The 20,755-nt window shown below is 53.6% G+C and overlaps 1 protein-coding gene across 3 annotated transcripts; it reads left to right on the forward strand.

The window, feature by feature from the left end:
• The first annotated feature begins 543 nt into the window (after positions 1-543).
• TLE2 (TLE family member 2, transcriptional corepressor) lies at positions 544-20,504 on the forward strand. 3 transcript variants are annotated; one of them, XM_065918082.1, is made up of 20 exons: positions 546-861; positions 938-1,035; positions 1,375-1,438; positions 1,904-1,948; positions 4,315-4,377; positions 6,646-6,720; positions 6,919-7,102; positions 7,762-7,781; positions 8,896-9,003; positions 9,357-9,401; positions 9,961-10,110; positions 11,588-11,726; positions 12,385-12,545; positions 13,621-13,697; positions 14,519-14,768; positions 15,132-15,379; positions 15,500-15,647; positions 17,247-17,397; positions 18,642-18,718; positions 20,213-20,504. In XM_065918082.1, exons 1-20 carry the CDS (start codon positions 838-840, stop codon positions 20,318-20,320), a joined length of 2,235 nt encoding a protein of 744 aa, XP_065774154.1. In that variant the 5' UTR covers positions 546-837; the 3' UTR covers positions 20,321-20,504. The 3 variants fall into 3 exon arrangements, with proteins under 3 accessions (XP_065774153.1, XP_065774154.1, XP_065774155.1); XM_065918083.1 differs by having other exon boundaries at positions 6,922-7,102; XM_065918081.1 differs by having other exon boundaries at positions 544-861; positions 6,646-7,102.
• Positions 20,505-20,755: the final 251 nt, after the last annotated feature.

Raw genomic sequence — 20,755 nt, forward strand, 5'->3', positions numbered from 1 at the left:
GTTCCAGGGCAGGCTGAGGGCTGTTCCTGTGCGTGTAGTCGAAAAATAGACCCTGCTTTGACCATTTTACAGGTACGAATACCGAATACCCAGGCCCAGTGAGGGTGGAGAGGCCTGGCTCTGCCCTCCTGCTCGACCCTTCTCCGCTGTTTTTACAGGTTAGACCCTGTCCCTGCAGGCAGGTTCTCCAGCCAGCGCTTGGCAGGCTGTTTTCCCCATCCTTAAGTCTAAGTCCACTTCCTCAGAAACACCATTTCTGGCCCCCTCCTGTCCTCCCCGCACCAAGCTACCTTCACAGTGGGTCACTAGGTATTTAACTGGTTTTTCTCTCTTGGGTCCTCGGGAGAGTGGGGAGTGGCGACGTTTGCGGGGCTGGACGCTAGCCTCAGTTTCCCTGCTGGTCGAGGGTGGAAGGGAGGGGGTGGTCCCGGGGCCGCGGCGCGCGGGGCGGGCGGGCCGGGTGGGCGGGTCGGGGGCGGCGGCGCCACCTTAAGGCGGCTCTGCCCGCGGCTCCCGGCCGAGCCCCGCCGGAGGGAGGCGGCTCCGCGCGGGGCCCGCCGCCCGCGCCTCCGAAACCGGCCGCCGCTCGCCCGACCTTCTGCGCCGGTTGCGCGCCCCACGCCCGGCGGGGGCCTCGGCGCCCCTTGGTCCCCGCGACCCCGCGCGCTCGCTCGGGGGGTGGGGAAACTCCAGGGTCCCCTGCCCCACACCGCTACCCCTTCTTTCTCGGGCAGACCCCCCCCACCACCCCAGGCTGTCCCCCACCCCGCCGTCGCCTGGCCCCCCCAGATCGTCAAGCTCCGGAGTCGTGGCGGGGGGGCCTCCCGCTTCGGCAGGATGTACCCCCAGGGAAGGCACCCGGTGAGTGGGGGCCCGGGTTGCGGGGGTGGGGGGGCGCCGGGCGTCCAGGAACTCAGACCTGGGCGTCCCCCCCAAGACCCCGCTTCAGTCCGGCCAGCCCTTCAAGTTCTCGATCTTGGAGATCTGCGACCGCATCAAAGAAGAATTCCAGTTTCTTCAGGCTCAGTACCACAGGTAAGGGGTGGGGGACCGGGGCGCCTCTCCCCAGGGGGTTCGCCTAGGGGAGAGGGGCGGGGTCACCAGAGTGCTGGGAGGACGGAGGGACCCCAGGGCCGAGAGGAGGGCTTCCAGGTAGAAGCGTAGGTGAGGAGGACAGCCCGTCCAGTGCTGGGACACTTGGAGCCTGGGAAGGGATAGGGCCGGCCTGGGAGCGGGAGTTGGGGGGTGGGTGTGAGGAGGTGGGGCAGGGGAGAGCCAATCTCATCACTGTGGAAACTGGCCCAGAAGGGGTCCGTGGGTGTCTCTGCTGGGGGGCAAGGAGAATGGAATCCCAATGTCCCATCTCCTTCCCAGCCTCAAGCTGGAGTGTGAGAAGTTGGCCAGTGAGAAGACAGAAATGCAGCGACATTATGTCATGGTGAGGGGGTCGTCATACTAGGTGGGGAGGTAGTGGGGAAGATGGCTGGTCTGTGAGTTGAAACACGACGGGCATGAACCCCAACTCCAGTACCAGTCTGGGACATGTCCCCAGTTGGCTGTGGGCCTCAGTTTCCCTCATCTGTAAAATGGGCTGCTTGGGGTTTCAGGCTGTCTCTCAGCTCTTGGAACAATAAAACGAGGATACCTCCTCTGCTCCTGGGCATCTCTGAGGGGACGGGGTCTCTGGGCACTGCTCATTTACCCCATCCCCTGGAGAAAATGGAGGGAGGGGAGTCCTGCTTTCTTCTCTGTGCTCCCTCTCTGGGCCCGCAAGGAGCTGGGAGGCTCTGGGTCTTGCTGTGATCCCCCTGTGTCTGGGGGCTGTTGGAAGACCCAGAGTCACCCAGTGCAGTTGGACATCCATGGCTACGGTGGACACTACTAGATGGCCTTTCCTTTGCAGTACTATGAAATGTCCTACGGGCTCAACATCGAAATGCATAAGCAGGTAACAGTGTGTTGGGGGTAAGGGTGTCCAGTAGGGAGGAGGGGGGTCTGGAAGCTATGAGAGGGAACCAGATCTCCAGCAGTCACAGGCCCAGGGAGGAGACGTCTTATCCTGAAACCTCTGGGACCAGGGGCCAGATTTCAGCTTCGAAAATGAATTTCTGGAGATCTTGTCCAGGGGAGATATGGGCAGCAGACAGGGACCAGGCGTCCTTGTAGCAGAGGCCAGCAGCCAGGTCACGGAGCTCAGGGAGCGACTTCTGTCCTAAGAAGGGGACAAACGGACAGTCTTAGAGGTCCCTTTCAGCCCAATGTGTCTGACATACAGAGATGGTTCCTTAGGGTCTGAGATGGAACCCCTGGGTTCTGATGCCATTTTGAAGGTTCTGAGATTAATGTTAATGATCCAAGGTTCTGAGACTGTCTTCTGTGTCTGAGAGTGATCTCAGGGTTCTGACTCATACCCGAAGGTTCTGAAATCGGTTCCATTTGCCCAACATTAACCCCCAGATCCTGAGGCTGACCTCAAGATTTTCTGATGGTTTCTAAAGGGGAGGCGAGAATTTTATCACAGAACCACCCATGCACCCAGATGTTTTCTAAGAGGACGAGAGGGACCCAGAGATTCTGAGGTTGATGGAATCTTTGGTTCTGTCCATCAGAACATTAGAATAAATCGGCAGAGCCTAGGGTCTTTCTGGTGGGTGGGAGGAAGTGAGGGTGAGCTGGGAGTGCCTGGAGGGAGCCTGCCTTGGCATGCTTTTCTGGGTCTCTGTGGGTTCTTCTGGGTCTGGTGTGGGTAGGAGGGGGCTTGTTTGCCTGCAGCAGGTGTGGTCCTATGGGTGCATGAAATAGACCTCTTTATGGGGTGGAGGGCAAGGTGTAGGGTCCCAGCTCTGGGATCCTGGTTCCACCCTCCTGGTATGAGATAGAAGACACAACCTCACCCAGATGCATTCAGCAGCTCTGTAACTCAGGCAGAGGCAAAGCACAGACTAACAGAAAATCCCTTCCCCACCCACTCACATGTTTCCCCTCTGTTCCACCTCTATGGGGCACTCCCTGCCCAGCCCCGGTCCCAGATGAAACCTACAAGTAAAACCACACTATTTCTAACCCACTTTCTGACACCAAGTGTGTTTGTTTTCGCTACACAGAACAGTTCTGGAAATCTGACACCAGCTGGGTGTCCCTATGCTTCAGTTCAACCCTAACACCCAGTCAGTGCAAACCCTCAGCGGTTCAGGGTCCTAATACATGTAGGATTAGGGCCCCACAGGGCTGCTCCTGCCTCCTGGGCTTCTGACCCACCAGCTATAAATCAGAGTTCCCATAACCCACTCCCTGGTCTGATGTTTTGCCAGAATGGCTCACAGAACTCAGGAAAGCTCTTACTTACATTACCCCATTTATGATAAAAGATATGACTTAGAAACAGCAGATGGAAGAGATACACAGGACAAGGTTATGGAGACGGGCCTGGAGCTTCTGTGCCTTCTCTGGGCGCTGTGTCCCAGCACAAACATGCACCCACCCGCCAGGAAGCTCTCTGCCACCCCCAGCCCCTCTCCCCTCCTTAGAGGTCAGGGGTTGGGGGGTAGAACTTAAAGAAGTTCCATCCCTAAGTGTCACTCAATGTGGGTGACATGGACTTATTTTGAATGACAAAAGATGCCTCTACTATTCTGAAATCCCTAGGATTGTAGGAGCTCTGTGCCAAGAACAGGGCAAAGAGCAAATGTATATATATAAATATATATATTTTTAAACTTTTTATTTTATATTATATTAGAGTTGATCAACAATGTTGTGTTAGTTTCACGTGTGCAGCAAGGGGACTCAGCTATACATATACATGTAGCTGTTCTTTTTCAAATTCTTTTCCCCACAATGTGTATTTCTTATAGCATCACACTCCTGAGTGTGGTATACTGGGATGGCCTGTTGACTGCAACCCCAGGGCACAGGGGCAACCGAGAGAGGGGCCATGCCTGGGAAAGACCTGGGTCCAGCCAGGGCTTGAACTTGGGACTGCAGGCGTGGGGCTCCACTCCCTCTGTTTATGCTGAGAGCTCCTGGTGGGGCAGGGGTGGGTCCCAGTCTGCACTGGGAGGCTGCACCTGCTTTCTGGGAATCTCTGTTGAGGGGGTCTGGCAGGTGGTATATCCGTCCTGTCTCCCAGCTCAAGGCTGCACTGGACATCAGGTGGACAGCCTCTCTGCCAGACTCTCAGCCTGTGTCCCATATTTGCACCTGTGGGTGACAGGCCCCTCACCCCAAGCTTTGCAAAGGCTTGTTGTGCCCTGGAGTTGAGGTTGTGGATTGACAGCCTGCCCTCCAAGCCTCCTCCCCATTGCTTCCTGCCAGGCTGAGATTGTGAAGCGCCTCAGTGGGATCTGTGCTCAGATTATCCCCTTCCTGACTCAGGAGGTGAGTGAGCTTCGTGAGGGTGGGGGAGGGGAACTGGAAGAAGGATTTGGCCTGGGGGGTCTAGGCACTGGCTGGGCTAGGACTTTCAGGATGGAGGCAGGTGTTGGCTGAGAGGGAAGGGGGTTGGTGCTCAAACCTGCAGCCTGGCTGCCTCGGTCCAAATCCTGGCCATGTGGCCTCGGGCTAGTGGCTTGCCCTGTCTGTGCCTCTGTCATAAAATTTAGAACAGCGGCTACATACAAGGTGGTGAAGATGATGCTGGTGTTTAGTAAGCACCTAATAAAAGTCTGTCCCTGGTACTTAGCCCCTACATTATGCTGATGGAAATCAGCCAGTCACAAAAGGACATATACTATGTGATTCCACTCACAGGAGGTCCCTGGAGGAGTCAGATCCACAGAGACAGGAAGTAGGTGGTGGGGCCAAGGGCTGGGGGAGGAAACGGGGTGTCAGTATTTCATGGGGACAGAGTTTCCATTTGGGAAGATGAGAAAGTTCTGGAGATGATTGTGGGCATGGTTGCAGGACAATGTGAATGTGCTTAATACCACTTAAACATGATTAAAGGGTAATTCTTATATACTTGTAATCACAATAATACAAAAATGTGGAAAGGGGCAGATAAGGCAAGAGAGTGTGAGCACTTCATGGAAACTTAAAAAATAAAGTTAGCCCTTGTGCAAATGCCCCAAGCTCTTCAGGATCTTTGCAACCCCCATTCCTTCTTCCATCTGGAACATTCTATCTCCAGAGAGATGAGAGGACAGATTCTGACACAAGGTGCCTACACAGGGGGCCCTCACTGTGTTGGAGACCACAAAAGGGGAAAGATGCTCCTTTTGGTTTGGACCCCATCAAAACCCCATGAAGGTTTCTGGGCTCTTGAGATGGAGTGAAATTCATTCTGTCTGGTCTCAGATTTAGAGATGGTGTCTGAACAAGGTGGCCCAGCATGACAGAGGCCAAACTACAGTAGGAAATAGGGTAAAAGGACTTTGGGAAGGAGTGAATTAAGACACCCATATGTGCCCCAGCGAATTCCATGCTTCTAGACCAGGAGTCAGCAAACAACAACCTGAGGGCTATATCACTGGCCCTTCACTTGTTTTGTAAATAAAGTTTTATTAGCACACATTCATGCCCATTCATGTTCTTATTGTCTATGGCAACTTTCCCCATAAAATGGCAGAGCTGAGGAGTTTCCATAGAGACCCTCTGGCCTACAAAAGCAAAATCATTGATTCTCTGGCCCTTTGCAGTCAAAACATACCAACCCCTGGCCTGGACACCCTCACAGGTGTGCCCCATACAGGACACCCCATCAGTATCCTGACACCTCCTTAGTGGGAACAGCCCCAATCTCCATCCTGGGTAGTTTGGGTGCAAAAGTGGCCTTAGAGAGAACACAGGAGCCACCAGCTATATGTGGCCATTTACATCTGTATTAATTTTTATTTCTTTTATAATATATTACATTAAATTAATATGTAAATTTGTCAAATTAATTAAAGGAGGCATCTCGTTACTCAGTTGCACCAGCCACATTTCAAGTGCTCAGTGGTTGCAAACGGCTTTTGTATCCAACAGTGCAGTCGAGGATGTTTTATCACCGTGTGAAGGGGGGTAGAGGAAGGAAGGAAGGAGGGTGGGATGAGGGTGGGGTGCATGGGGGGGCCCTTTAGAGATTGCCAGTTTGTATTTTGTGACCTGGGTGATTGGTCTATGGCTGCTTATTTGTACAGTGGTTCTTTACTGGGGGGTGATTCTGTCCCCAGGGGACACTGGATGATGGCGGGGACATTTGTGGTTGTCACTGCTGGGGGTGTTTCTGGCATCCAGTGAGTGTTGGGGGCAGGGATGGGGCTCCACACACCACAGTGCCCGGGACGGTCCCCATACAGGGTGACCCAGCCACAGTGTCAGCAGTGCCAAAGGCGGGGACTCTGATGTATAACCTCCTCTTTCTAAGTATTGGTTTGAACTGCACTGCAGTGCTTTGTTTGTTTCCTGATTTTGAAAGGAGAGAAAGAAAATATAATAGAAAGAGCAAGTGAGAGAAGAAGAGGGGTGGGTCCTTTCCTGATGGTCCAGTGCTCCCAATATAGGGGGTGTGGATTGGATTCCTGGTCAGGGAACTAAGATCCCACATGCTGGCAGGGTGTGACTGATAAAAGAAGGGGGGTCCCAGAGGGTGTTGTCTGAGAAATGGGGTCTCTGATCAGATAAGGGAGCTCTCCTGAGCGCCCCCGACCCCACCCCTACCTCCAGCACCAACAGCAGGTCCTGCAGGCCGTGGAGCGGGCCAAGCAGGTGACAGTCGGGGAGCTGAACAGTCTCATTGGGGTGAGTCATCTTGCGCCCGCCCTGCCCTCGGTGGTGAAGCTGGGGGTGCTGGGTGGGCAGCTAGCTGGCCTAGGCTCCAGTAGCCTTGGAGACCCAAGGCGTGCCCTCTCTGCCCAGACACAGCCTCTCCGGCTAGGGGAAGCGGGGGCTCCCAGGGTCTGCCCCCGCCTGCCCCTGGCCCACCCCCCTCCTCTCCAGCAGCAGCAGCTCCAGCCACTGGCCCACCACGCCCCCCCTGTGCCCCTCACCCCTCGCCCAGCGGGGCTGGTGGGCGGCAGTGCCACGGGGCTGCTGGCCCTGTCGGGAGCCCTGGCCGCCCAGGCTCAGCTGGCCGCGGTCACCAAGGAGGACCGGGCAGGTGTGGAGGCGGAGGGGTCCAGAGGTGAGTGGACATTCCCAATGGCAGGGGCTGGGGGCACGGGGAGAGGATAGCAGGACCACTAAACTCATCTAAATGAGAGGGAATGGGACTTCCCAGGTGGCTCAGTGGTAAAGAAGCTGCCTGCCAACGCAGGAGACATGGATTCGATCTCTGGTCCAGGACGATCCCACATGCTGTGGAGCAACTAAGCCTGTGTGCCACAGTGATTGAACCTTGCGCTAGAGCTGAGGAGCCACGACTACTGAATCCTGCGCTCCTTAGAGCCCGTGCTCCACAGCGAGAAGCCACTGCGATGAGAAGCTCGCCTAACTCAACTAGAGAGTAGCCCACACAGTAGCAAAAACCCAGCACAGCCTTAAAAGAAATAATTAATAAAATAAAATTTAAAAACGTGAGAGAATGGAGGGGGCTTCAGAGTTCCAGGTTCAATTCTGTTCCCCATGGGCTATGTGTCTCGGGGCAAGTTATAAACCTCTCTGGGCACCTATCTGAATGGTGCAGGGAAGGGCTAGTCCACTCCTTGCCAGGGTGTTAGAAGGAGGCAGTTTCTGAGTTGGGAAGAGGGCTTTATGTGCTGTGGACGGCTGAGCGCTCTAGCACGTGGGATATAACCCCCCTTCTTTTCCTTTCTCTCTCTTTACCTCACCCCCGCCCGCCAGTGGAGAGAGTCCCTAGCAGGGTAAGTTGACAGGCTCGGGGGACTTGCCCTCTTATCTAACATTTGCTTTGTATTCACATGTGGCTGAAGCTGCTTGTTCTGAGCTGTTAGAGGCCTCAGAAGGAGACCACATCCCGCTTTCACACTGTGTAGCCTTTTTTGTGGGGGGGGGTAGGGGACTGCCCATAAGACTAGAGTTTTATTTATTTCAAATTTTCCATCTCTAGCGATTTTTGCAATAGAATAAATGAATGCATGCCTGGGTAGCATTCCATCCATTCCTCCATCATTAATTTATCCCTTATCCTCTCCATTTTTATCATCTACAAGAGTGCTGCGCAACAGAAATATCATGTGAGCCCTGTAGGTAGTTTTTAAAAATTGTTTAGTTTTGCACTCATTACAGATGTGCAGGAGGCTGCAAAGAAATGTACAAGGAGGTCCCCTGTAACCCCCTCATCCAGTGATAACATCTTTGAGAACTAAAATACAGTGTCACAGTCAGAAAATAGACATGGGTGCACCCCACAGGGCTTATTCCCACTTCATGGTTTTACATGCACTCAAGTGTGTGTGTGTGTTTCCATGCATTTTCAATCACATATTTAACTTTCTGTAAACATCACTATGAATTTTCCAGTAGCCACATTAGAAAAGTTAAGCAAGTGAAATGAATTTCAACAGTAAATTTTATTTAACACAATGTATCTACAATATTTCAACCTGTAATCAACATGAAAGGTTTTTTGTTTTTTGAGCAGAGAAAGGTTTATTGCAGAGCCATGCAAAGAGAGCTGCAAGGTTGGCTCATGCCTCCCTTAGAACCCAAACTCACAACACAAAACAGCCTTAATGGGATCTTTTCTGTCTCCAAACTCCGAATGCATTTTGCACTCAGAGCTTATTTCAGTTTGCACGGGTGCCCCCCAGGGGCCCTTGGGTGATGTCTGGGGACATTTGTGATTGTCACAACACCACTGAATCTGCCCTTGGAAGGTCCTTTTTTCCAGATGAGAAGCTTGGGGCACAGATCCTAGTAACAGTGATGGGGATCCTCGGTTCTGGCTGGGCCAGGACCCAGTCTTGGGCTCAGGGCTCTCACTCTTTCTCCTGCCTGGCCCCTGTGGCTCTGCAGAGTGTGTCTCCCTCACCCCCGGAGAGTGTGGTGGAAGAGGAGCGGCCCAGCGGCCTGGGTGGAAATGGAAAGCAGAGAGCCGAGGAGAAGGATCTGTCAGGACCTTATGTGAGTAGAGGGGGAGGCTCGCATGGACTTGGGTGGGCAGATGGGGGTGGGGTGAGGCCGACCAGCCTGAGAGGTTGATTGCCTCTGTGGGTCGAGAGCTGGGAAGGAGGTAAGGATGCTTCTGGCCTCCGGCTCTCCCCCCACTGTACAGAGGGGTAAACTGAGGCCACACAGCACCTCTTGGGTCAGATTCATCTTCTCCATTCTTCTCCATTGAGAGATTTCCCCCACTGGCCTCCCTTGTACTTGAACCAAGCCCCAGAATCCCAATCAGACCCTCCCAGGGAGCTGTAAGGGGGTGTGGAGGCAGGGGTAGGACCAGGGTGAGCTCTCTTCCCCCCATGTCCCCCCAGGAGAGTGACGAGGACAAGAGCGATTACAACCTGGTGGTGGATGAGGTGAGTCAGGGTCCAGGCTCTTCCTGCTCTGACCTCAGTTCTGGTCTGGGCACAGAGCAGGCAGTGGGTTATCTGGGGGAGTTGGGGGGCCTAGGGGGAGTGGGGGCCTGGTGTTCCCCTCTCTGTGGGATGGCTGGGATGGGGATGCTATGGGGCCAGGGGGAATAGGGGAAACCAGGACATCCCAGGCTGACCTCCTGTCCATAGCATAGGTGGGGAAATTGAGGCCCAGAGAACCCCAGGGGTGGCATGCCCTGGTTCTCTGTGTGACTTTGGGGCAGTGACACCCCTTCCCTGGCCTCACTTTTCCTCATCTGTTCAGTGGGGGGAAACAAAACCAAGGCCATATAGAGTTGTTGCTCTGTGTAGCTTATGTCCTTAAACCCATTGTACAGATTAATCAACTGAGGCACAGAGAGGTTTCATAATCCTCCCAAGGTGGGTCCTAGATGTCCATCCTAGAGGTCGGGGTGGAACACGGGTTGGGTATAGAGAGGAGCTCTCCTTCCTCTGCCACTTCAGCCCCCCACCCCATTCATCGTCACCTCCTCAAACCCAGGACCAACCCTCTGAGCCCCCCAGCCCCGCAACCACCCCATGTGGAAAGGCACCTACATGCATCCCTGCTCGTCGGGACCTTGTAGACAGTCCAGCCTCCTTGGCCTCCAGCCTTGGCTCACCGCTCCCCAGAGCCAAGGAACTCGTCTTGGTAAGGAGTTGGGGGGCCTTGAAACTCATTTTATTCATCCCAGGGACCTGAAAACAGACTGCCGCGTTAGATGTGGGATGAGGGAAATGAGCCAGGCTGGTGTGGTCCAGCATTCCCTTCCTGATTATTTTGTTCCTAAAAGTCCACCTCTGCACTAGCCCTGTAATTTTTCCTAAGTGGACTCATTCTGTGGAATCTCAATAAATCTGAAAAGGCAACTTTGTAAATAATATTAAGAGGTAACTCACCATCTTATGTGGAAAACAAGTGTCTCTAGCACTAGATAGGAAGTCAGTGAAAATAAACACAGTGAGTGAAACTATAGAATTGGCAACTAGCCAGGCTGACTCCAGCCCTGTGAATGTTAAGGTCTTGGGGACACACACACCAGCCCCACCTGTAAGGAAAGATGACTCATACCAAAAAAACTTTCTCCTTGCTTCTCCTGATGTTTGATGCCAGGGGTAGGGGACCACCTGACATCACTCCCCCACCCCTCCCAACACCCCCGGGCATTCTCAGTTCTGCTCGGTTTGTCCCTGCCCCCAATTCTTCCCCAGACCCCTGCCCTGCACTTACCAGGGAGACTGTGTCGGTTTCTAGGCCTCCCCTCCCAGCAGGTTGCTATGGTAACTGCCAAGGTTGGGGCTCCCATGGCATCTCCTGTGCCCTCCTCCCATGCCAAGGAGATGCAGAGTGGGAGGGGCAGTGCTATTTTAATGGAGAAGCCCCCAGAAGGCCCCCCGTCCCCATGTTGGCCCCAACTACTCTCTGCCATGGGTGTGTGAATGTGGTTGTCACAAAACGTGTGATCCTGTGAAGGAAAGATAGGGTGCAGCCCACACAAGATGAGGATGTGAAGTTTCTTGAGAGGCAAAGAAAGCGATGACAGAAAGCCGAGATGGAGCTTGTTCCTACATGGAGGTTCAGCTTCCCCTCTCTTCCAGGGTCCCCATGGGGAGGGACAGCGGTGGGGGACACCCCCTCCTCATGGGGAGCAAGTGGGTACCCAGAAGCACTAGGGTCTTGCCTGGGGAGCACGCTGTGGTCTCCTGCTTGCAGAGCCCGTCCTAGAGTTTGGTCCTCTGCCCGAAAGGATGTGACACCCTCTAAGTCTGTGTACTGCCTTCCCTCGTGATCCCCATGGTATGTGAATGTTCACCACCCTTTTTTACCCTGCGGCTGCATCGTATACCTTATCACACACATGCGCGATTCTCCCAAGACTGCGTGGGTTCCTGTGTGTGCCTCCCAAGGGCCGATGCTCAGATGTCCACCTGGAGTTCGGATGTGCACGGATGCTCACATGGGTCCCGTGCTCAGGGGGTCACCTGTGGGGCCTGTCCCCAGGTGTCTGTGTATACCTGCCATGAGCCCTGGTCTGCCCCAGGGGTACCTGCTCTCACTTTCCGCCCAGATCCTTGGGCTACAAGGCACCAGGTGCCTGGTGGTGTTCAGTCCTGCCCTTTCCCCCCAGAACGATCTTCCGGTCAGCACACCCGCCTCCAAATCCTGCGACTCCTCCCCACCCCAGGATGCATCCACCCCTGGGCCCAGCTCGGCCAGTCACCTCCGCCAGCTAGCAGCCAAGCCTGCCCCTTCCACAGACAGTATTGGTGAGTCCTTGCTCCCTTCTGGGGAGTTCTTGAAAATGGGGGTAGAGAGGCAGGAGGTTTGGTTTACAGCCCTGGCATTACCTTGCCCTTTCCATGACTCTGAGCTAGACACTGCCTCACTCTGGGCTTCTTGTTTCTTCATTGTCTTGGCTTGATGGCGGTAGGGGTCAACTGAGGCCCAGAGAGGGGAAGTAACTTTCTTGGGGGCTCCAGTACCCTAGAAAGACAAGTTTTGGAGTTACACATGCTTGGGTTTGAGGTCAGCTTTGGACACTTACTCGCTGTGTGACCTTGGGCAAGTGACCTGACTTCTCTGAGCCTCACTTTCCCCATCATTATTATGGGGGTTGGGGTAGAGGGAGGGACCCAAGATGGGCAAGGTTGGAGGTTAGGGGTAGAGTGGGGGAGGTTTGAGGATGTTCCTGAGATGTTGCTGGACAATTGAGTCTGGGTTTTGAAGGATGTGTAGGAGTTCAACAACTGAAAAAGGAAAGGGAAAGTCTTGTTGGCCAGAGTGAACAGCATCTGTTAAGTGTCTAGAGATAGGACAGGGTATGGTGGATGCTGTGCTAGAACTTGAGAACCTTGGAGCTCCCCTAAGGCAGTTGGGCCTGAGCCCAACGTGTCTGAAAACCTGTCTTTGTCCCTTTTTACTCAGCCCTGAGGAGTCCTCTGACCCTGTCCAGTCCCTTCACCACATCCTTCAGCCTGGGCTCCCACAGCGCCCTGAACGGGGACCTCTCTGTGCCTGGCTCCTACGTCAGCCTCCACCTGTCCCCCCAGGTCAGCGGCTCTGTGGTGTATGGACGCTCCCCCATGGTGAGTCCTCAGGGTGAGAGATGCCCGGTGTCAGCAGGACCTACGGGCTGGGGGCTGGGAGGAGAAACCAGGTACACGTGGAAAGACTAGGGAATGGGGAAAGTGAGGGGAGTCCTGGCTTGGTGAGTGCATGTGAGAAGATGATCTGACGGTCTCAGTAGCCCCACAAGCTTAGTACAGATAAGCACCTGTGACTGTGGAAAAGACAACTGTGATCATGCTGCATTAAGAGAAACAAAACCCCAAACGTGGAATGTGAGAGTCCCCTTCAGCCTTCTGGCAGATGGTGTACAGTAGTTTGCCCTGATTTTTGAGGGACTTCGACGATTCTGGTAGATTGCAGAGAAAGGACTAGGCCAGGGAGAGGACAGAAGTGATATCCATGAGGAGGAGCTAAAGGAGAGGCATGAGACCCCCAAGCTGCAGCAAGGGCAGGAGACAAGGTCTGTGTGGGCCCCAGTACTGGGATGAATGCTGGCTAGAGCGAGCCATCCTGAAGTGGCTGTAGATGCCTCCAGAGGGAATAAAATATCTGTCACTGGAGTTATCCCAGGCCAGAGGCTGGATGGGCACTTGCAAGTGACGTTGTAGAACAGAGGTCAGCAATATTTTCTGTAAAGGGCCACATAGTGAGCATTTTTGTCTTGGCAGACCAGTTGGTTCCTATCACAACTACCTGACTCTGCTTTCATAGCTCAAAACCATCCTAGACAATATATACAGGAATAGGTATGGCTGTGTGCCAGTAAAACTTTATTTACAAATACAAGCAGGGGGCCGTGGTTTGCTGACCCCTGTTCTGAGCATTGGACAGGAGATTCATCAGGATCCTTCCAATTCTGGGGTGCTAGGATTCTCCAGCTAGAGACCTTGGGGTTCCCTCTATGAAAGCCTCCACTTTCTCATCTGTAAGATAGGTAGAGAAGAGGGCACCTCCCCTTTCTTGGGAGGGGCTGATAAATTGGTGGGGAGGGGTCCTCTGATAAACGGAGAGGGATGTGGCAAGTGAGCATAGGAGAGGCAGACACGGGTTTTAGTCACCCTCCCCTTGACACCCCCACTGGTGTTTTGGCAGATGGCATTTGAGTCTCACCCACATCTCCGAGGGTCTTCCATCTCTTCCTCCCTGCCCACCATCCCTGGGGGAAAGCCGTGAGTACCAGGGTGGTGCTCCCTGCCTCCTCTGCGGTGCTTACATTGTGGGGTGGGGGTTGGGCTCTCCCTCTGCGTGTCGCAAAAGTCTCTTCTGTAAGATAACTGGGGCTCCCAGAGTTGCTGTCTGGATAAAGAGATATGTAACAAGCAGGATCTAGACTAGGTTGTTGTCTGGATAAAGAGTTATGTAACAAGCAGGATCTAGACCAGGGGTTCTCACCAGGGTGTAGATTTGTGCTGCCCCTCCCCCAGGACATTTGGTGAAGTCCGGTGATATGTTTGATTGTCACACCCCAATGCTTCTAGCCTCTAGAAGCATGGGACCCAAGGATGCTGCTCCATACCCAATAATATATCCCACCTCAGAGAATGAGCCGGCCCCAAGATCGGTAGAACTTTTTGCCATGAGGAGAACATTCTGTACTTAGGGCTGTCTGATCTGAGAGCCATCCGCCATCTGTGGCTATTGAGCACTTCAAATGTGGTCACTGCAACTGAGGAACTGAAATTTTACATTTCTTTAAATTTAACTGGCCCTGTGTGGCTGCTATTGGACTGTGTTGTCTGGAACTCACAAGGCATCTTCCTGGATCTTCTATTCACCGACATGTACTAAGTGCTTGCTTCCCACGCGCTAGGCCACAGCCAGACCACTTCCTCTTTTGTATCGCGCTGACCGTGCCACATCACCTTTGATCCTGGGGCCCTGTCCCTAAACACATGGGGGCACAGGCAGGGGAAGACCCCTCCCTGCCCTAGGGGGTGAGGGTAGGGAGGGTCCCGGCTCCTTGTGCATCATGCCCTACCTCCATGTCCAGGGCCTACTCCTTCCATGTGTCTGCGGACGGGCAGATGCAGCCGGTACCCTTCCCTTCCGATGCGCTGGTGGGCGCAGGCATCCCGCGGCATGCGCGGCAGCTGCACACGCTGGCGCACGGCGAGGTGGTCTGCGCAGTCACCATCAGCGGCTCCACACAGCACGTGTACACGGGTGGCAAGGGCTGCGTGAAGGTGTGGGACGTGGGCCAGCCCGGCGCCAAGATGCCAGTGGCCCAGCTGGACTGCCTGGTGAGGGTGGGGTGGGGCCTGCAGACAAGGGATGGGGACCTTGTAGGCCAGTGGGGCAGGGCTTATAGGCCACCTAGGGGTGGGGCTATAGGTTATAGGCCAATGGGTGGAGTTTATAGGCCAACCAGGGTTGGGCCTTTGGCCAATTAGGGGCAGAGCTCTTAGGGCACTGACAGGTGGAGATTATAGGCCAACAGGACACGATTTATAGCCCAACAGGGATGGGGTTTATGGGCCAATGGGTGGAATTCAAGGGCCAACCAGGGACAGAGCTTATAGGCCAATGGGATGATTTCTTCAGCTGGGTTCCTGCAGGCTTGACTGGAGGTCCCACCTACTGTCCTCGCTTCTCTCCCCTCCCAGAACCGGGACAACTACATTCGTTCCTGCAAGTTGCTGCCTGACGGCCGGAGTCTGATCGTGGGCGGTGAAGCCAGCACCTTGTCCATCTGGGACCTGGCGGCACCCACTCCTCGAATCAAGGCGGAGCTGACCTCCTCGGCGCCCGCTTGCTATGCCCTGGCCGTCAGTCCTGATGCCAAGGTCTGCTTCTCCTGCTGCAGCGACGGCAACATCGTGGTCTGGGACCTGCAGAACCAGACCATGGTCAGGTGGGTGGCTGGTGCCCTGTGACCTCGGGCAAGCTCCTGCCGTCTTCTGTTGTTGCCTCCTGGGAAGACGCTAAAGCGGCACCGCCTCTGGGGTTGACACCTGGGCCCTCCTTTCTCCAGGCAGTTCCAGGGCCACACGGATGGGGCCAGCTGCATTGACATTTCGGATTATGGCACTCGGCTCTGGACAGGGGGCCTGGACAACACTGTGCGCTGCTGGGACCTGCGGGAGGGCCGCCAGCTGCAGCAGCATGACTTCAGCTCCCAGGTGCCACACGGGGTCTGGCAGAAGTGGGACACAAACTCCGGGAATCCAGCCTCCCTTTCTCTCCCCCTGAGGCACCCAGATGCCAGATAGGAGCAAACACCTAGTCTCTATGTCCATCTTTCTTGCCCTTGAGACACATCCAGTCATTCCTCTTTAATCAGTCCTTCAAAGACAGACAGGGAAACACAAAAGAGATGATTCATATCAAGCTGTGAGGCTACTAAGACCCTCAGATCATCTTCCCAGATGATCTTGCCAAGACATTCCCCTGTTCCTTTGTCTTCTCCTGTGTAGCTGGTTTCTCCTCCCAGCCTTCAACCTCTTGACCCTCCTGAGAGCTCCTGACCTATCCCCACCCCAGGACTCATCACGGAGGAGCTGCTGACCCCAGGGGATAGACAGAAGCTGATATAGGAGCTGGATACAGAGAGGTCTCTGTTGGGGTGCTCTGAAAATCGAGACCAAAGGATGTCGTAAAGGGGCTGGACAGAATCATGGGGCTCCCCGGGGCTGAGCAAATAGTCAAGGACAGGTCTTCAGGTACCTTGGACCCAGATCCTGTCTCCTGCTGCTTTGGGGGCAGGTTGTGAACTCCTTGGCATGTTTTTATAAGGCCTCTGTGCTCTAGTCTTACACACACCATGCCCTGTGACCCCTCTAGATCTTCCCACTTATTGTTCCTTCTGACTGACATGCCTTTCCCTTCCTTCCTCCAACTGGTTAACTCCTACCCATCCTTCAAAACCCATCTCCAATTTGCCTCCTCCTTGAAGCCTGCTGGGAACTAGCTTCCAAACTCATTTTACCTTCTCTTCTCTTTAGCTTGAAGCTTCCTTTGATAGGGACATCAGGAGTGCAGGTGGATACAGTTGTCCATTCCCTGTCCCCAACACTTAGATGGGTGGCTTCATATCTGGTGATCCCATGGTGAATATCTCCCATCCCACCAGCCCACCCTCTTCTTTATACAGGGACACTTCTATATGGCCGGGAACACACAAAACCTTCTACTCTTCTCTCTACTGTGAATGTAGGGTTCTTTCCACATGTGTCTCATTTATCAGGAAGACTTAGAAAGGCTTAGGATTGAAGAGGGCCTCACTGCTCTCTGTGCTGTGCTTGATGTGGCGCACAACGAGGCCACTGCATCCTTTCAAATAAAAGTAAAAAGAGGTGTTGGCAAGTGGGGAACGTTCCAGGCTGGGAGTCGGGAGGCCTGGTCTTTCTCGGACTTGCTCTGTGACCTTGAGCTGGACGTGGCCTCAGCTTCCCTTCCACCATCTGCTCAAGGGGAGCTGCGGTCCTCGCCGGCTTCATCCCCTCCCTCCCTCCCTCTCTCCCTCCCTCCCAGAGCTGTTGTGCGTTCAGAGAAGATAATGGATGTGAGGCCCCGGGGCTCCGTGTAATTCTGATTAATATTAATGATTCGACACGCAGTTGCCTGCTGCGCTCCGCTCCAGGCCCAGGGCCAGCTGCCTCTAAATGCAGGAGCTCCAGCGGCAGAACGCTGGACCGCTCCCCTCCTCCCCGGCCCCCCCAGCTCTGGGTATCCCCCCACCACATGCCAAGGGGTTTTTTGTCTCCTCTCTTCACCCCTAGATTTTTTCCCTGGGCCACTGCCCTAACCAGGACTGGCTGGCCGTTGGCATGGAGAGCAGTAGTGTGGAGCTTCTACATGTCCGGAAGCCCGAGAAATATCAGCTGCATCTCCACGAGAGCTGTGTGCTGTCCCTCAAGTTTGCCTCCTGCGGTGCGTCTCTGGGGCTTGGGCGGGGCCTCGGGGAGCTGGGGAGCTGAGGCAGGGTTGCCAAAACACAACAACAACAACAAAAACTCACAACAGAAAAAGAGGATGCCTGATTACATTTGAATCTTAGATAAACAACACATCACTCCTTAATAGAAGTATGTCCCAAGTATTGCATGGGACAATACTCTAACCAGAGGTCCCAAACCTCTGGGATCTATTGCCTGATGATCTAAGGTAGAGCTGATGTAATAATAATAGGAATAAAGTGCACAATAAATATCATGTGCTGGAATCACCTTGAAGCCACCCCCTCTTAACTTGTTCCCCATGGAAAAATTGTCTTCCATGAAACCGGTCCCTGGTGCCAAAAAGGTTGGGGACCACTGCTCTAAAGGACAAAGAATTTGTTAGCATGTCTCAAGCACCTTGTGGGATATACTTGTACACTAAACAGCATATAATTTATTAGCATAAGTATATCCCCAAAATGCATGAGATATGATTTATACTATTTTAGTGCAGATAGATCTCAAATATTGCATGGGATATACTTTCACTAATTTTTTTGTTGTTTTCAGTATTGATATATCCCAAGTAGTTCATGAAACTTACATATACTTAAAAAAAACAGAGGGACTTCCCTGGTGGCCCAGTGGCTTCCAATGCAGGGAGCCTGGGTTTAATCCCTGGTTAGGGAACTAGATCCCACATGCCCTAACTAAGACCTGGCACAGCCAAATAAATATTTGTTAAAAAATAGATAATGAACTATTTGGGACCCACCTGTACTAAAAATGATGCATGGTTGATCTTAGGTTCAAATGTAACTGAGCACCCTGGTTTTTCTTTTTGTTTTGTTTCTTTCCCCCCATTTTGGCCACGCCACATAACTTTTGGGATTTTAGTTCCCTGAGCAGGGATTGAACCTGGTCCCTCAGCAGTGAAAGCACAGAGTTCTAACCACTGGACAAGTAGGGAACTCCCCGGGCACCCTATTTTTATCTGGCCACCCTCTCTTGGGGCTCCCCCTTCTTGAAGGTCAGTTGGAGCTCTTTGGGACCTTGGGTTCACCATCTGGAACTTGGGAGGAAGACTGGAGCCTCAGCAAAGGGGCTTCCTGTCTGCCAGGGGAGGGCAGAGATGCAGGAAAGGGAGGGAGACCAGGTCGCCCTGTCTCTGTCCGCCACCCCCAGCCCTGGCTTCCTCCAGTCCACCGCCCTCCTGAACTCACCCTCCTCCCCCAGGGCGGTGGTTCGTGAGCACGGGGAAGGACAACCTGCTCAATGCCTGGAGGACGCCATATGGGGCCAGCATCTTCCAGGTACTGCATGTCTGAGGTCTCTGCCCCCACACCACCACTGCAGGACACCAGGTGCCCCAGGACCCAGAGAGGGGTGGGGGTTGAACAGGGGAGCATCCTCACCAGCCTGGAGCTACTAAAGCAGGCGGTCAGCCTGAAGGCCACATCTGTGCACAAATTGTGTTACTATTTGTGATAAATCCATATAAAATTCACCATCTTAACCATTTTTAAAGGCACAGCTCAGTGGCATTAAGTACATTCACACTGTCCTACAGCCACCCCTACCATCATCTCCAGAACTTTCTCATCTTCCCATGCTGAAACTCTGTCCCCATGAGACACTGACTTCCCATCCCCCGGCCCCACTGTCTACTTCCTGTCTCTGTGGATTTGATGACTCATATGAATGGGATCACACAAACTTTATTCTTCTGTGTCTCGCTTCTCTCACTGAGCATCACATCCCCAGGGTCCATCCATGATGTAGCAGGTGTCAGAACCTCCTTCTGTTTTAAGGAATATAAAGGCTGATATCCTACTGTGTGGACGGACCACATGGATACTAGGATTGTTTCCACTTCTGGGTGGCTGTGAATTGCGCTGCTGTGAACATTCATGTACATTCTCCTGTGCATGCCTGTTTTCATTTCTCCTGGGCAGATATCTTGGAGTGGAATTGCTGAGAGTTGTTTAATTTTTGGAGGAACTGCCAGACTCTTTCCCAAATTTTTCATTCCCACTGGCAACATGGAACGGTTCCGATTTCTCTCCATCCTCCACAACACTTGTTCTGGCATCTTTCTTAGAGGCATCCTGCTCGATGAGGAATGGTTTTTACATTTTTTTAAAGGGTTGTGGGGGGAAAAAAAAAGTAGATGATGTAACACTGACTGATTTGGTTTTTATACTTACTGGCCAGAGCTCATTGGACTTAAATGAACTTTCAGGTCAAAGCCTGAAAATTTACCATTGGTCCCTTTTCAGAAGTAGTTTGCTGAGGGAATTCCCTGGTGGTCCAGTGGTTAGGACTCTGTGCTCTCACTGCCCAGAGCTTGGGTTCAATCCCTGGTTGGGGAACTAAGATCCCTCAAGCTGAGTGGCCAAAAAAAAGAAAAAGTTTGCAGAGTTCTGGTGTAGGTCATGCTGCTTTAAGCCTTAGCTCTCTTCTGTGCTGTGTGACCTCATGTCTGGTACACACCCTCTCTGAGCTTCGCAGGAGATGGCGGTTCTCCTGTTCTAGGGAACTGAGTTCCTGCTCTTCCCAGGAGCATCATCACTGTTCTCTGGAAGAACTGTTACCCTCCTTCTCTCCTCATGGCCAGGCTCACTGTGTTGGGCCCCCAAGTCCTGTCTCAGCTCCAGCCTTGACCACAGCTCACCCTTGGGGACAAGCGCTGCCCCAGTTGCCTCGTGTCTTCCCTCTGAACGTGCAGGTGGTCAGGAGCATGAGCCAGACCGTGCTGGCCTTGGCCCCGCCTCACTCTCCCCTCCCCCGCCCCATCCTGTCCACAGTCCAAGGAGTCCTCCTCCGTGCTCAGTTGTGACATCTCCGGGAACAACAAGTACATCGTGACAGGCTCTGGGGACAAGAAGGCCACCGTGTATGAGGTGGTCTACTGAGACCCCCCCTCTTCCTGCACCCCTGGCCTGACTCCCAGGGGAGGGTCATTCTGAACCTCCCCCCTAGTCCTACCACAAGTCCTAAATCTCATCCATGTTTTGGCTGATGCCTCGTGTCCTCCCCTGCTGGATATGGGGCCAGATGCACAGGGGGACCTTGGGGAAATAAATGTATTTATCACAACTGCCTTTTTGTTTTGGGTTGGAGAACTGGGGACATTGCTCGTCCCGGAGGGACAGGGTGAGCAAATGGTGATTTCAGAACCTTACTTAGCGGGTGGAAAAGTGCTGACCAGCAAGAGCCACCCCCTGTAAACCAGTCCCTCCTCCTCGGCACAGCTGACATTGGGGCTGCATAATTCCCGCTTGGGGAGCCATGCCAGGCCCTGTGGGGTGCTGAGCAGCATCCCAGCCGCCCCACACTCAATGCCAGGA

The sequence above is a fragment of the Muntiacus reevesi genome, chromosome 1 (genome assembly GCF_963930625.1).
Source record: "Muntiacus reevesi chromosome 1, mMunRee1.1, whole genome shotgun sequence".
NCBI lineage: Eukaryota > Metazoa > Chordata > Mammalia > Artiodactyla > Cervidae > Muntiacus > Muntiacus reevesi.